Below are 17,462 nucleotides of genomic sequence, written 5' to 3' on the forward strand. Positions count from 1 at the left end.
AATTTTAAAACATTTCTAAGTATATACAAAAACAGATTTTTTTATTTAGATTTTCTATCGCCTACCTAAAGTTAAGATTCAATCTTGTTTTGTTGGATAGATAAATTACTATAAATATGTCATCATATTTTGTAACAGTGTAGGACAGGGTTCGTGCGCGATTTTTTTTTTCATTTAGCCTGACTAAGACCAATTTAGCCTGACATTTTTTCAAAGTAAGGAAAATCCCCTTTAGAAGTCATTTTAGGTATTGGGGGATTTTGATTTTTACTATTGTAGTCTCCGACTTCAACCAGCTTTATCTCAAAAGTATTTTGAGCTTTAAAAATCTGCTGAAAGCAACTCATAGCTTAGTTACAACTCAATAAAATAAGACTAAATTGTGAAAAAGGTGATTGACCCCATCCCCTATGCCCTTAACATAACAAACTCAGTGATAAGTTTTAAAATATGTGTTATATCTAATCTATTACTAGTGTAAAAATCTAATATATATTACTTAACACAATTTTTCAATTTAATTAAGCACTAAGTAAAAACATTATAAACAGAAGATTTATAGTAAAACAACGTGCATTGTCGTGTTTTATTAAAATTTAAAACAAAATGCTTGCAAGAGTATTAAAATAAGTAAAAAAATATTTATTATAGTATTTTGACTAATACTTAAAATTGATTCATAGTTATAAATCCTAAACTCTAAATAAATATAGTAATTGTTGATGTCGTATCAGATTTAAAAAGCTTACACTTAAATTAAAAAAAAAACCTTAAATATTTTGTTCTTGTATAGAAAAATGAATTGTACCTAAAATTTGTACTCCAACAAAACTTAGTACTTATATCTAAAGCTAAGTTTTAGTGTTGTGAATATCTCTAATAACTTTAAACAAACAGTAAAATATATGAATAAACTGCTAAGAGTTTTTATCTAAAAAGTATTTGGTATAAAGCCTTTAAATTAGAAATTATAACAGTTTAACCAACTAAGCTCTGAAAAACATAGCTGATGTAAACAAATTCAAACAAACAGCTAAGTTGTTGAACTAAACTGTTATATTAAAACTGTATTTTTTTTATAAATTTTCATAAGTATGACGTATATAATCTACTTAAAACAAAATATTGAATGTTCTTAAAATTTTTTCAGAGATTCAACAAAAGGTTTTAAGCATTTATTTTTACAAACACTGACTGATTTTGTCTTTAATAACTAAATCTTTATTTAGAAATAAATTCACATCTCAATTTGATCTTAAAAAGATTTCTCAATTTAAAATCGAAAATTTTCAAGGATTTGAACTGAGAAAAACCGAAATTCTCAAGTTTTTAAATAAAAAAACTGATATAGCCTGACGTTTTTCAACTTTTTTCAAAAAAACTGATTTAGCCTGACGCGCACGAACCCTGGAAGGATCTAGAGCCTAACCTAGGTTGGTAGCTTTATTCTTTTTAATGTCTAATATTTAATTAATTATTTTAAACACGGAAGAAGCATATATTGTTGGTCAACTAGGCAAGGAAAAATATTGTGATTGTATAAAATTGTTTAAGAAAATTTTTTAAAAGTTAGGAGTGTGGTCTTGATAAATACTATAATATAAAAATGGATCTTTATATACTTAATTACTTAAAATGTTTGATTATTGTTTTAGTGGTTTAAAAAACAATTCTTATAGTTCTTAATATTAGACTACTGTTTATGATGAATCTAAATACAACTTAAATATTTTGAAATTAAATAAATGTTTCTTATAAGTAAAATATAACAAATTTTTTAATAACTATTAGTATATATTTCTTTGATGATACAATATTAGTATTGTAAGATACTTTGCTACATGATACGCATCCATAACTAAAATACTTAGGTAGACATTTTAAAACTATTACTAAAATATCTGGTTTAAGTAAAACGTACTATATTAGTTAGTATTTATTCAACAAAATATATAAAATTAAATAGTACAGGTATACTTTAATGCATATTAATTGTTTTTTTTTTTCTTAACAAGTATGTATATATGTATTAAAAATGTCAACTAATTAAACACTAAGTAATTTTTGTATAGCAAAATAACAAAATACACTGGAAATATTTGATATAAGGCTTGAATAAATGGATGTGAATATAAAATAAAAACATAGTTATAATATTTGTAGCCACCTCTAGCACCCTGGTAGCAGTAAATCTCGGTACTTCCCCAAATTCATAACTTATTTTGGCAAAACGTACCTACAAATCATAAAACGATTTAATTTTATTTTATTGAAAACAAAGAGTAAACAAAATGAAAAAAAAATTACTAAAAATGTAATTTTCACACCTTGTGTGATTATATAAAAACATTTTTTTCAAATAATAAAAATGTTGTTTGAAAATCATATACGTTGTTATCTTATAGGGTAAGTAATTATAATTGAAGGAATAATAAAACTACATATCTCTGTTAGCACACCATAGATTGTATTCATTTTCACAAATTAAACAAAGATGCTAATCTTTTAGAAGTTACATCTACTAGCATCCTATACAAACTTAAATACTTACCTTGAAAAAAGACCAGTCACGGGGAATCCCGAAGGTATGCCAGGGAATTTCCCTTCTGCACCAGCAATATCCAAGTGGGTGTATTTCAATTTTTGTTGGGAATCGTTTCCATGCTAAATAAAAATTATATTTGTTTATATATTATGTTATATATTATTTATATTATATCCAAGTGGGTGTACTTCAATTTTATTTTTTTCAGACTTTTCTTATTCAACTAGCTGATGATAGTAGCAATAATAATACATAACAAAACTGATAACAATTTTTATACTTAATAAAGTATTTACATACATACTAACTAAACATGAACCTTGTCAAGTCCAGAGGTCATGATCATGAACGCGGATGGCGATTGATGGCCGCGAGGCGTCCTGGTCGATGGAGAGTTGTTGCACTGGAGCACATCCTCATACTCTGATTTTCCTGTGAAAATATATTAAAATATTATTAATATGTTTACTCGATGGAGAGTTGTTGCACTGGAGCACATCCGCATACTCTGATTTTCCTGTTTATTAGTTTGTTTGTAAACTTTATTTTTCGAAAAATTCAAAACTAAATTGAAAAATGTTTGGGGGTTGTCAAGTTTCAAACATACTCTGATTTTCCTGTTTTTGTTTGTTTTAATTAAATGACATCATCTTTATTTTATTATCACATTGAAAACTATTTTCATATTCTAATTATTCTGCTTAAGTTTGTTGTTAGTGTGTTTTATTTTTCGACAAGTTCAAAATTAAATTGAAAAATGTTTGTCTGATAACTTGTTTCTGTTGCTTAGGGGGTGTAAAGTTTTAAACGTATCGATCATTTTTTAAACTGATCTCGTAGCGAACTTGTTTTATGAGATCTTAATATGCATTTAATTTTTATTGAACTAAAGTAGAAATTAATAATCAGATTATTTTACCCTAAATTTTAAATATATTCTTCAAACTCTGGTGTTTGAAGTAAAACAGTCATTTCAAACTATTAATTACATACACTAAATAAAAAAAAAATATTACAAATAAACTAATCAATACTTACCGGTATGGAAAAAGTTAATTGAATTTTTTTGTTCCATTAAAAGTACCTTATAGTAGATACTCTAAGCTTTGAAATGATAGCAAATGATATTTTTTTTAAATAACTAGTTGGAATCCCTACGCCCTTAATTAAATGTAAAGACTTTTAAACATAAGCAATTTATTATGAACAAATAAACTAATCAATACTTACCGGTATGGAAAACGTAGTCTTCCCTCCTAATTCTTGATATTTCAAACGGATCGCCAACAAGATCTCCCGCGTCCTGGAGCTTCGTCGCATTTCTAATGTCGTGAGCCGGTCCGTTGTCCATTGCTATCTGTTGGTTGGTTGGAAACAAGTAATAGAAAATGCTGTCGGTGTTTTTAATTCTAGCCTAAGTTATAAAAATAACGAAAAAGAGTACATGTCAGTTTGTGGGTAAATTTATTTGATACGTAAAAGGAACATTGTGTTTTAAACTTAACTCAAGATTAAGAACAAGGCAAGTTATTATTAGTGTTCAGATTATGTTTGTAGAAAACAAATAATATGTAAACATAAAATTAGTTTAAATTAAGTACATTAACTCTGTGGCAACATTAGCATCGGCTTATCATTTACTTTTCATAAACATTTTATGAGTTTTCAAATACATATGATTTTTAATGATGTCTTCTGCAGGATATTTCGATTGAATAGCTATTAGTGTGTTTCTGGTTTTAAAAGAATAATTAAAACTAATGGCGACGATAAAAGTACAAACTTATATAAAATCTTAAAATTATTCAACTAACAAAATATCTGAATCCCATAGCATCTGTAGAGTTTTTACATATCAGTATTTATTAATATTTTTATTAACAAAATGATAGCATTTGCTAGCATAAAAACTAATTTCAAAGCTTTAATCAAATATAAACTTTACACTAACAGAATATCCTTTTCCCATGGCGATGATGGCGTGTCCGGTGAGCGTGGCGATGGTGTACAGGTGCGGATTGTTCTCCTTCAAAGCTACCTCCTTCGCTTCACACAAGCAATCAACCATCGCCATCCTGCCCTCAGCGTCAGTGTTGCCCACGCGAACCTGTTTTGATTGGTTGAAGAGAGTTAATAATGAAGATTCTAAATTTTTTTTAGAGATTCAACAAAAGGTTTTAAGCATTTATTTTTACAAATACGGACTGATTTAGTCTTTAATAACTAAATCTTTATTTAGAAATAAATTCATCTCAATTTGATCTTAAAAAGATTTCTCAATTTAAAATCGAAAATTTTCAAGGATTTGAACTGAGAAAAACCGAAATTCTCAAGTTTTTAAATAAAAAAACTGATATAGCCTGACGTTTTTCAACTTTTTTCAAAAAAACTGATTTAGCCTGACTTAGACTGATTTAGCCTGACCCGCACGAGCCCTGCATATACCTCTCTTATATAAATCATTTTTCAATTTAATCAACTTTGGAAAAACCATAAAGAGGTAAAGTATACACATAAACTTGTTACAAAAGTACTAAACTCAGTGCTTAATTATAAAGAACTAAACTATTTACTTAAACAAAAAACACTTTGAATCTAAAATTCAGCAAGATAAACTTTTGCTTATATATCACAATTTCACTATGAAAGCGTCCTTGCCACAGATCATCAATACAAAAAATTATAGAAAAACTGCTTGTTCGAGTAGGGTATCTGTTCAATGTATTAGTAGAAAAATTCTGTAGATTTATAAAGGATATTTTACTAATTTTTACCAGATAAAGATATTGGAAAATAAGTAATTTTGTAAATTTCTTGAAAAGTTTTGCAATTTAAGTTTGATTTTGGAGATGTTTTAATTAATTTTTTAACATTTGAAGGCTTTGGAAAAGAAGGAATCTTGTAAATTTAAACAGACGAAATCTGATGTTTTTTCAAATTTTGTCAAATTTCCTGACTTTTCCTGATTTTTTTTAACCCATTTTTTCCTGACCGTGTGGCAACCCTGCTTAGGAATTTTCTTTTTCATCAGCTTTAAAATTAAACCTTAGACACGAAAAACTTATTGAATAAATAAAACTTTTTAACCTATTTGATTAATAACTGATTTGATAAGTCTTATTCTAAAAGGAAATTTATACTACTAATGTGTTTAAGCTGGCTTTTCAATAACTTAAAATAACTAATTAATAAACCGACCCTGACACCGGCCCTCGAAGTGATAATTTCATCGGCAACGTAACCTTCTGGCCCGATGCTGTTTCTCACCATTGACATCGTTCCGTAAACCTTCAAGTTCGGTGGTTTCAACTGGTTCAACACCTGAATGATTTAGAGATAAGTTATTACCATATTGTTTTACCAGATTATTTTAAAAAGAAAAAGTTATAACAGTCAAAGTACTAAGGTGGTAAAAATAACTTTATCTTCAAACACTATGACTATAAAGTACAGTTCCATAGATATGTTTTTGTCATTAAATGTTTTTTAAAGTTTTTTTAACAAAAACTCTTAAACTTTTAATGTAAAGACTTTAAATAAAAACTCTTATCAATTATACGAAGCTGAAGTTCTGACTTAAATATTTATATAGTGTAACTAATACTATCCTTTACTAGTTTTTTTGTAGAACTAAACACTAATAATAAAAGTTTGCATTTAAGACTTATACAACTATAAAAACTTCGACGAAACCAGCCACTGCGGAGGCACCCCCTTGTTAATAAACAATTAAGGTATATTAAATATTGACTAATACAAAACAAACTTCGAAGAAACCAGCCACAGCGGAGGCACCCCCCTTGTTAATAAACAATTAAGGTATATTAAATATTGACTAATACAAAACAAACTTCGAAGAAACCAGCAACGGCGGAGGCACCCCCCTTGTCCCTGTGCATGCCGGCCATGACCCCACCGGCTTTCACGTCAGCGCCGCCAGTGTCGTACGTCACTCCCTTGCCCACTAACAACACCGTGTCGTTGATGGTACCCGTGCCCTCGTACTTCAGCTTGATCACGCGCGCCTGGTGCCTCGGAATGTCTGTTGGTGGTTTTAGAACAAATTAAAAATTAATAGCATGGGAGACTGGACGTGATTACAATTAAAATTACAGGATGTGATGGTATTTCGGTACCTCTATCATTTATACAGGTTTAAAGAACTGAAATGTATATGTGTGATTGGTGATTAAAAAATGTTTTAGCTTGCAACTGAAGATTTTATGGTGAGCGTGTAGTCTTTGTTAATAAGATATTTTATGGTTATATCATATTTAAATAATTAAGTTAATTGCAATTGTAACAGTTTTTGAATTAACCATAACACAATGCATTAAAGATATTAATTCGCAGCTTAAACTTAAAACCTATAAAAATTATAAAATTTCTGATGAAAAAAAAATATTTTATAGGTTAATTAGGAAGAACTAATTTTAGCTACTGTTAGATGATAAACCTTTCGGACAGCAATAACGTTTTTGAAATTTCTAAAATGTAAGTTAATGTTTTTGATAGTAATTCGTACTTGTATAGTGTTGTACTTGAAATTAAAAATTTACAAACATTTGCAGGCCCTGTTAACTGCACCAAGGCAAGGATAATTCTTTTCAATCTCATCAGTGTCTGAAACTACTTCAACCTGGAAAAAAATAAACGGTTTTAAGCCATATAAAAATTTTTGGATCAACACTATGAGACATTAGAAAGGAGGCCATACGAATAAATAATTCATATATTTTTATTATTTTTAGGTTCTCAACTGCCTCAGAGAATTCAAGCAACTTGTAAGCTTAAAAAAGTTTTCTTTAAATGCAGATGTTTGCAACTGATCAGATATAAGCTTTTTAATGATTTATAAACACAAACAAAATCTTAATCAAAAATACAAACAGTTACGCAATCGGAGTTTTTGAAATGCTCCACCACGTGTTTGGCGACGTTGGGTGGCGCCATACGCTCCGGATCGCTTCCCTGTATGTCACGTGTCAGGTACCTGCCTCCCTCGTAAGCCTTGATCAGTTTCTCCAAACTGTCGCCCTTCTCGGTTGAGTACACGCCCAACGATTCAACCTGATAACAATTATGATAACATTTTTAAAAATGATAATGATTGTTACGTTGAAGCAAAACAAGAATTGTTAATATAGAGCTGAATTATAAGGTTAGTTAAGGCTATAGTTTATTAATTCAACTCGACGGTTGTGTGCACAACAAACGGTTCCACCTGTGGTTAAAAAAAAATAAAAATTTTAAGATCGATAAAAAACTGTAATGTTGAGTTCGATAATTGAAAAGGTATTAATAAAATAAATAAATAAAAACTTGGGAGTGTTAAATCTACTGTAAATCATAGAATATGATACTTATTACCTCAAAATGAAAAATATGCAGCTGAATAAAATAGCTCAAAAAAGTATTTTCAAGGAAATTAACACCAAATAAAATAAAAATTTTATGTTTTTTACATTTCAATAATTACTTAAATATAGATAAAAACAAATAGCTCAGTAACCAGTATTTTACGTTAACATTAAAAAGTAGCTAAACTGTTAGCTGTAAATACTGCCTGGTTTATTGGGTTCAAAGTCTTTTAGCTACTTTTTATGTATTCGTAACTTATCATGCAATAATTTGTATCTTACGAACTGCTAAAAATATAGTTTTGAGATAGGTAAATTAAATGCAACTGTAATTATATAACATAAATGAAAATAAAAACTTTTATTTTGCTTCATTGGCTCTTCTCGGTAGAAATCAAGTGTTTATTCTTAAATAAATTGTTATATAGGAGATTGACCGCTCCTTACAATAACTTGAGTAAGAGAACAATCATATAAGCGTTATACATACTAGTAATAGTTTACAATTTATAGTCAAATTGAAAACTGAATTTTATTATAAAAATTATACTACGTCACAAATATATTTTTCTGCTACATTTTAACTTTATGAAAATTCATATTATTTAAAACCTATCATCATTTTGAAATACATATATATTCTAATGTCTAAAACAAAAAATTTGCTGACAAATTACACTAGCGGTCAAAAACAATGGCTCGCATTTTGAGTCAAATATAAAAAATAAAAAAATAACTTAAATGATATTTTCATATGCTAAACAATTTTTATACTGTTCCAATAACAACTTAACTACAACTATAAACGAAACAGTGTTTAATAAAAGAGTAAATAAAAATATTTATGTTGTATATGCTAAAAAAAAAGCTTTTAGTTTTAAATATATTTAGTAGCAGTATTACTCACTTGATGGCTTTTTTTATTACTTTCAATGTTAAACTTCTATTTTCATTCAAATATACACGCTTTTTTTTTAATTTATCGCTTATAAAAGGATGCGAATTTTAAGTTCTTGAATAAGATAAATAAAAAGTTGAAAGTACTTTATTTTAAAAAAATATTTATTAGACAAAGCATAACTTTAAAGGTTACAATAACGAATTTTATCAATAACTATTTTAAAACAAATTATTTGTTTTAAATCCCGGATGACTTAGTACTTGAAAATATTTGAAAAACATTTCATTATATTAAATGGAAACATCATAAAACGAACTTTAGAGCACTGATAAGTTCTGTGAGCAAAATTTAAGTTGCTATTTAAAGTTTTCAAAAAATAAACGTTTAAAAAGGTTATTGATTCATGTATAAATGGAAACTAAAAAACTACAATCAAAACTATAGATCCATTTTATTATTTAGTATAAGTTGCACAGTGTATTAAACTTATAATAAATTCCTTTAAAACACAACTATCAAAATTAAATATCACTTACTTAAGATGAAAACTATATACAATTACATTAACACATTACATTAATGTATATGCACAATTTTTTGAATCTGTGGTTATACCTAAAATATTCTTGGTTGAAAATATAGAAAATAAATTATTTTTGAACTGGCTACGTTTTTGTAGTTTAGTACCATTCGTACAGTTTTAATGATAATTTAAACATAATTTTATTAAAAAAGCCTAAGAATATGATAAACTGTGTTTTGTTAAGAAAAACCTAATTTTACTTTTCTAAATCAGATGCATATTAAACTATTAAACCATAAAACAAATATTATAGAGTATAATGTTAATAGCCAATAACGAACACATTAAAAGAGAATCGAAGAAGTAGTTGCTTTTATATTAATTTTAACTACTTTTCAATGACATGCATAATAAATGACAAACTATAAAAATGGCACTTTATATAAGTCTAAAAATATCTTTCAAACTGGAATCCATGATTCTAAACTGAAAAGTAAACATTAACTGTAAAATGGACAACTAATTAATACTTCTGTAGGTATGCAGATATTGCTGATACTGTCAGCAACATTACTGTACCAATATTACTTTTCGTAAATACTGCCACTTCGTTGAAATGGTGATAAATTTAAATGATTGACTATAAATTGTGACACTTGGAAGGTAATTGACTTAATAAATACAATATTTCAGAGTTATAATTTGCGGTAATACTTATATGACGTGACTACGTAGTTTACATGCAGTTTAGTTGAAAAACTATGAATTACAACTTAAATTTTCTTATGCCAAAAATAATCTAACTTTGCTTTTAGATATACGGCTGTAAATATTTACAGATAAAATAAAATGACCAGAATTTTAATAAGTTTTTATTTTTAAATACCACGCTAATGTTTCTTATATTGAAATGAATATCTTAAGTCATGAGAATTGACTTTGTCAACATATATTTCTTAAACTTTGGTATTTTACAATAAACTGCTCACCTAAACTATTTATTGAAAACTATATAGTTATGACGTTTATTTATACTTAAACATAACTCTAGTGAAATGAAAATTTTAGAATTCATCAGAGAATATATTGTATTCCATCTGACTTTGAATACTTTTGATTTAGCTCTAAAAATACTTTTTTTTTATGAGTTTTTAACTAAATTCTACTGTTCTATTTGTATTTTGCTACAAAATAAAACATTGCAGTTTTATACCTCGAGACACTAAATTAATATAAAATATTGTCATTATAGTTAAAATATAAACTAGTATATTTCATAAAAAAAGGAAAAATAAAAACACTTTATTTCTTTAGTGATTAAAAGCGTAGGCGGTATCAATTCAGACAACAAAAGTCAATTTTGTCCACAACGCCTTGTGCTTTAAATATAGTATATTTTATTTAGAACTAATGCATAATTTATTGCATTTAAATTTTCAACTATTCTTATTAAATATTTTCTTTACAGGACATAGTTTTTCATACCAAAATAAATTTAACAAAAAACTTTATGCTTAACATCTGTAAAAATATTCATGAATTTAATGAAGCTTAAAACTTATAATTTGAACGAAATTGAAAAAAACATGTTTGCTGGTGTTTTTTATTAGTTTATTGTATCACTTAATATCATAAACCACAGTTATTAAAAAAGACATTGTCAGACAACTAAAAATGTTTTTTATTTAAATTTTCCATTATTTTCAAAAATATTTTTTTCAAAATTTCAGGATATTACATGATGATTTTAAAACAAAAAACAATTCCATGACTTTTAGTTAGACGTTTTCAAAGTTTAGTACCCATATTTTACTTACACCAGAAAACAACTTATCCTTTATGTCTGTAAGACGTTAGCAGAAAAGTATTTATTTCATAATTAATAACATATTTGTAAGTTAATGGAATTGTATTAAATTTAAATGTTCAAAAACTTGAACCTTGCGATCACAAATTTGTAACTGTGGTTTAAAAGCCAAAGCTTTTACCTTAAATGACAAACCCAGCTCATCGCCCCAATTTAATACTTTTTCATTCTTTTGTTCATACATTTACAACATTATGCTACCAGTTTAACTGGTTTATAAATATTACCGATAAATAGGTGTCTTGTTGGAGAGTCGTTAAAATTTATAAGGATTAAAAAGTTTTAAATTGTGCAACAATTAAATGACGCCACCACCTTGTTTACGTGCAATTATGTTCATGGACAATTATTTTTGACTGAAAAGTAACGTAAATTAATATCACAATGCAGCAAACGTCTATAGATGGAGCAAAAACATAAATTTAAACAAAATGAACAAAAATTTAAAACACTTTTACTAAATATAAGTGTGCTGCAATACTTCAAGTATAGCGATATAACAATGAATCTGTTAGATTCGTTCTCGTTTAAACAGCATAGTAAAAGCATCACCAATCTAAAAAACATAGTAAAAGCATCACCAATCTAATTATCACAAACCTTCTGAGCTTGTTCCGGCTTCATTTCTCTGACTTCCAGCGGGACGTACAAACCCTGCATTGCCCCCAATGAAGCTACCAGGCGCGCGCATGGAAATCTGTTTGTAAAATATGATAGGAATATTGAAAGAGTATAGGATGTATAGGATGAGGTGAAAAATCAAATAACTGGTTTCATCTTTCAAGGTCAATATGCATGAATTGAAGATTATGTGTTAAAAATTGTATGGACAAAGAGAGTTGTAATATTTTCATGTATTAAATACGATCACAATATTGAAAGAGTATAGGATAAGGTGAGATTAGTAAATAAATAACTAGTGTTATCTGTAAAAAACGTATGTATGTATTAAAATTTTATTATTGGCGTAAATTTGAGAAAGTTAAAACATGAAGATTAAGTAAATGGTTGCTATTTCAAATTTTTTAATAACATTGAATACAAAAGTAGATTTTGGTTAATATTGATGACAAATCGTGCTTTGAAACACTATAGTTTGTAAAAACTTAAACATATGACAATCAAGAATATATAACACTTTAATGAGTCGAATCGAAATTCCGAACAACAGCAATATTTTGTCAATTAAATCTTAATCCTTAGATACAACAACCAATAGTAATTAAAGCACTCCACTTGATCTAATCTATGAACTACTTAGTTTCAACAAAATACCGTAATTTCAAGTTACTAATCTATAAACCAGTATGATTCTTATAAGTACATTACGTGCATAAAATGGAAAGTTATTTCTAAAAAAATGTTCATATATAACCATTTTAATCTTAATAACAAAATATAAACAAAGTACTATCAAAATATATTTTCAACCGACCGTTCGTCACTTGGAACGACAAGCATGGGGTTCATGCACCCGGCGTCCACGCATTTCTTAATCCCGTCCCACGCCGCGTCGTAAAACCTCCTGACGTCATCGTAGTCACGGTTCAGTGGGCCCGTTGGCGCGAACACCTGTTTGGCGGGAAAATTGTTTGAAGAACTTGGTGCCAGAACCAATGAAGATATACAGTATGCAGAAATAAAAAATGTTTTTTTTATGAAAATTTACTGAAACATTACACAGTAAAACTAGATCTGATCCAAATAGATGAAGTTGCCATATAAGTTTTAATTGGCAGTAACTAGTGAAAATTTATTTACGCGACGAAAAATAATTATTCAACAAACTTCAAAACTAATATTTATGTGAACAACATACTTATTTAAAGATTTATAGATTATATCATCATTTTTTATGTCTAAGCAACTACCAAAAAAATATAGAAAACTAAACTAACCATTCTTTTGAATCCATTTTTGAGGGGTAAAATAGAAACCTTCTTACCAACGGAGTTGTCAATCTGAAAACAAAAAAGAAATTATAAGGTTGATTAGCTACACTTAAGTTTCAACTAATATAAAATATTTATGACTAGGAAAAATACATTGTTGATCAATGTCCAGTATGATTAATGATTGATTTATTTCTCTTTTTTTTTAAGTAGTCACCTTTTTTTTAACATAAGTTATTTAAAAAATTCTTTTCTGAGGTCATAAATAAAGATATACACTACAAAATTTTTAAATTAAGGGCATAAGAGGATTTTTTTACTGCAACTAAATGTACATCTTTAACAATAACTTCCAAGTTATACTTTTTTATTAAAAAGCAAATGTATAAACTACTTGTAACAAAACATGTTCAGTGGAGTTTATGTGTGAAAAACTAACTTATACTGCCATGAAAAATTGCTTTGATACCACAATCTTTATTACCAAAAAGAGATTTATGACATTTATTTTTTATGAACAAATATTTTAACTAAAAAAATTAAAACCTTTTTGAAACCGTCGACGGCTTCGGTGACGAACTTCAGTTCTCCCTCGCACCTGCTGACGTCATCGGTGACGAGGAGAATGGCGTCGTGACCCGTCGCGTCACCGAGCGACGTTGAAACTCTCAAGTTGCAGGGTATTCTGTAAATAAAAATACTTTAGGTAGTGTACAAAATTTTAGATAAAAAAACTAAATACATGAGTACCAACATTTTACAGACCGTCTAATACAGTTTTTAACAACAAAATTTTCAAACACAATTGCGTGTTTATTAAGTTAAATTTTTATTTTGTTTTACGTGTTCTGAGACATCAACAGTTTATTCAAATGTAAAAACATTTATATCATATCTCCAGAATTTTGTTATAGTTTATAATGAAAAACTAGTTGTCGCAAGAAAACTTTGAATACTTTTTATTAATCATTGAGTGTGAACAAATACATAACTACAACTAAGGAAAAACTAAGCTGTATGTTTAGAGCTTTATGGAGTTAAATTTAAAATAGTCCTTAACTATTTTACCGACTGTAAAATTATAAGAGTCTATTGATAATTTACACAGTTTTTATTTCAATGTTTGAAAGTGGTAGTTTTTTACGGTAAAACCAAAAACTATAAAATGATGACCTATCAAATTTAACAGAAAAATTTAATTATCATTAATAATTGCAGTACACATACAAGTATATATTTTTGTTTTTATACTCACTTCAGGGTTGCCAAATTTTTTCAAGAAATTTCTTCTGAACTTCTTCCAGGTTTTTAAACGTCCAGGTTTTTGGGTCTATTTTTAGTTTAAAGCTAAATTTAAGGTTAAAAACTGTACAAAGTAGTAATACAATATTGAAACGATACTGTAAAGCTACTTTAAATGTGTTTTTTAATGAGAAATTTTTCTGATAAGACAAAAATATTTTATCTTTATAGTAAATACTTTGTGTCAAATTTAAATTTTACTACTTAACATGTAAAAATTGTTTATAATTCAGGTTTGTCCTAGTTTTTCGGTGATTTTTGCCAAAAGTTACAGGTTTTTAGTGATTTTTGGTCAAAATTCAGGATTTTTTCGAAAATTCTCAAATTACAGGTTTTTTTTAGCTTATATTGTCAAATTACAAGTTTTTCCAGGGTTCCAGATTTTTTGGCAACACTGGCACTTGTTTTAGGTAATCTACATTGTGCTAGCATATAAGTATTAAAATATTAAAATTATAACTTATTCTTAAACAAAGCAAGCATAAGGTGTCCACAAATATACTAGTTATAACATATGTTTTTGCTACTTAGTAGAATAACAATATGATTTATTGAAAAGAAAACTTACAAAACATTTCGTAATTCTTTAACTTCATATAAAGGAGTAAACAAGGATTTATAATGTAATCTTAAACTTTATGCATTTGTCTATCATTACAGGATTTTCTTAAGTATAAACAGTTCAAATGACCAAAATATATTTAAATTTTTCATCTAATTTTTGAAACAATATTAGCACTAAAAAAAATTAATCTAATATTACTTTCCTGTATGATTTAGTAATAAAACTTGCCTTTTAAAATGACTTATTATTAATCTATATATGGTTAAAGGACAGCAAACAAAACAAAGAAGTAATATTTTTAAATGTACAAAGAATGAAGCCTGAGTTAATTATTTTACGAGCTGTGACTACAAACAAATAAAGCAAGGTACGATTGCTGTGCAAACTGTGCAAACAAACAAGTTTAAGTTTTGCAATAATAAAATATGCGGTTAAAAAATGTTATCACGCTTGCAACGAAACTGTATTCAAATGTGAATTTTGTAACAAATTTGTAACAAATTTAAAGTTTTTGAAATACAACATTACTTAAATATTAAATTTAGTAATAAAATTCCTTAAAATCTTGATCAAAAAAATTGAAATGAACTTACACATGGTTATGAAAAAGCAAATAAAACGATAACTACTATTTTAGGATTTGTACATAATTAAGTTTTGTTAACTAATTTACGAGCTGTGACTTAAAGCAAATAAAGCAATCTGCTGAATACGTTCTGCAAACAAGTTTAAATTGTGCAACAATAAAACTGCATATTTGCACATTTAATCTGTTGTAAAGAATTGGTCACGCATACTAATAAGGAAACTGTGTTCAAATATCAATTTCGCAGCAATTTTGTGATTTTTTCTTTTAAAGCTGTCTATGTTTTATTTTGGTTATTTTAACAAAATTCACTTGCTTTTAATTTAATTGCAGAATTCATTTAATTTAATATCATTTAATTAAATTTTATAAATATAATTCCAGCTTGAGTGACCAAAAAATAGCCTGAGTTTTTAATGATATTTGCCAAAATACAAAGATTTTCTTTAAACTTGAAAAATTTCAAAATAGTCTGTAGCAACCATGCTTTGACTTTAGAAATAAAATTAGTTTTATTCGAATTTTGTCAAGAATATTACACTTAAAATTTTTCTGTAAATAACGGTGATTTTTTTCATTTACTCACAAATAAGGCTTATTTATAAACTGACATAAGAACAAAGGTTATACTTACTTAAGGGCATAGGGGTCGGGGGGGGGGGGGGGGGGTAAACACCTTTTTTTGGTTTTTGATCTTATTTTATATAGAATTTACTAAGCTACAAGATGCTTTTTACAGATTAAAAAATTCAAAATAATTTTTGAGATATAGCCGGTCAAAGTCAGAGGCAACAATAGGATCCTTAAGGGAGGCGCAAACTAAAACGTCAAATAACTAGAAATCACTAAAAATCTATCTTCTCCTACGTTTTTTGAGATAACTACCTCAAATTTTCAGGAAATGTTCCTTGCAGTATTTAGAAAATTCTGTCGGAACAGAATTTTAAAAAAATAAAAATTTTATAACAGAAAAACAAAAAAAAAACTGTTTTTTTTTGTTTATTTTTTATATAAAATTTTTATTTTTTATTTTTAAAAAAATTTCTTCCGACAGAATTTTCTAAATATTGCAAGGAACATTTCCTGAAAGTTTGAGGTAGTTATCTCAAAAAACGTAGGAGAAGATAGATTTTTAGTGAAATAGTCTATTTTTGCCGTTTTAGTTTGCGCCTCCCATAAGGATCCTATTGTTGCCTCTGACTTTGACCGGCTATATCTCAAAAATTATTTTGAATTTTTTAAATCTGTAAAAAGCATCTTGTAGCTTAGTAAAAACTATATAAAATAAGATCAAAAACCAAAAGAGGGTGTTTACCCCCCTCCCCCCCCCCCCTATGCCCTTAACTTAAAGTTTTGAATTGTAATAATACTTTTAAGTATATTTCGCATTTATAAAAAATTAAATGTATACAACTTTTAAAATTTTGATCATTTATTATGTAATTGAAGAATCATAAAATAGAAATAAAAGCATTAAACTTCCAAAACTTCTTTTCATTTAGTTCAAAATTTACTTTAGCATCATATATATATATATATATATATATATATAAATAAAGTAACAATAAAATTAATCCTATTGCCTCTAAAAACATTTAGTGCAAAAAATAATTTAGAAGTTCGAAAACAAGTACTTCTATACAAAACACACTTTATTTCTAATCAAAAACAAAAAAAAGGTTCAACTTACACCATGTTAACTACAGAAGTGAGCGAAAATTTCCGATGCAAACTATACGTAGTGTGATACTTGCCGAAGAGTTTGCCAATCATCAACCAGTGAGTAAACAATTCGTTCCAACCGCTACTTGTTACCGCAAATTTATTTAGGCTGTCAAAATATCACGTTAGCTGTTAATCATTCACTAATATCAACGCCTTTTTTTCAATTCGAATCAGTAAGAACAGCATAGTCGAAAGC

At 27.5% G+C, this 17,462-nt stretch overlaps 1 protein-coding gene across 1 annotated transcript; it reads right to left on the reverse strand.

Moving 5' to 3' along the window:
• Window positions 1-1,911: 1,911 nt before the first annotated feature.
• LOC145837000 (putative aminopeptidase W07G4.4) lies at window positions 1,912-17,392 on the reverse strand. Its single transcript, XM_082944767.1, has 14 exons — window positions 17,232-17,392; window positions 13,635-13,773; window positions 13,095-13,157; window positions 12,632-12,768; window positions 11,797-11,893; window positions 7,436-7,615; window positions 7,109-7,184; window positions 6,397-6,587; window positions 5,744-5,866; window positions 4,497-4,652; window positions 3,776-3,902; window positions 2,865-2,977; window positions 2,552-2,664; window positions 1,912-2,236 (listed from the first exon to the last, which is right to left on the reverse strand). Exons 1-14 carry the CDS (start codon window positions 17,312-17,314, stop codon window positions 2,218-2,220), a joined length of 1,617 nt encoding a protein of 538 aa, XP_082800893.1. The 5' UTR covers window positions 17,315-17,392; the 3' UTR covers window positions 1,912-2,217.
• Window positions 17,393-17,462: the final 70 nt, after the last annotated feature.

Source organism: Thalia democratica, chromosome 5 (assembly GCF_965202585.1).
Source record: "Thalia democratica chromosome 5, ktThaDemo2.hap1.1, whole genome shotgun sequence".
Lineage (NCBI taxonomy): Eukaryota > Metazoa > Chordata > Thaliacea > Salpida > Salpidae > Thalia > Thalia democratica.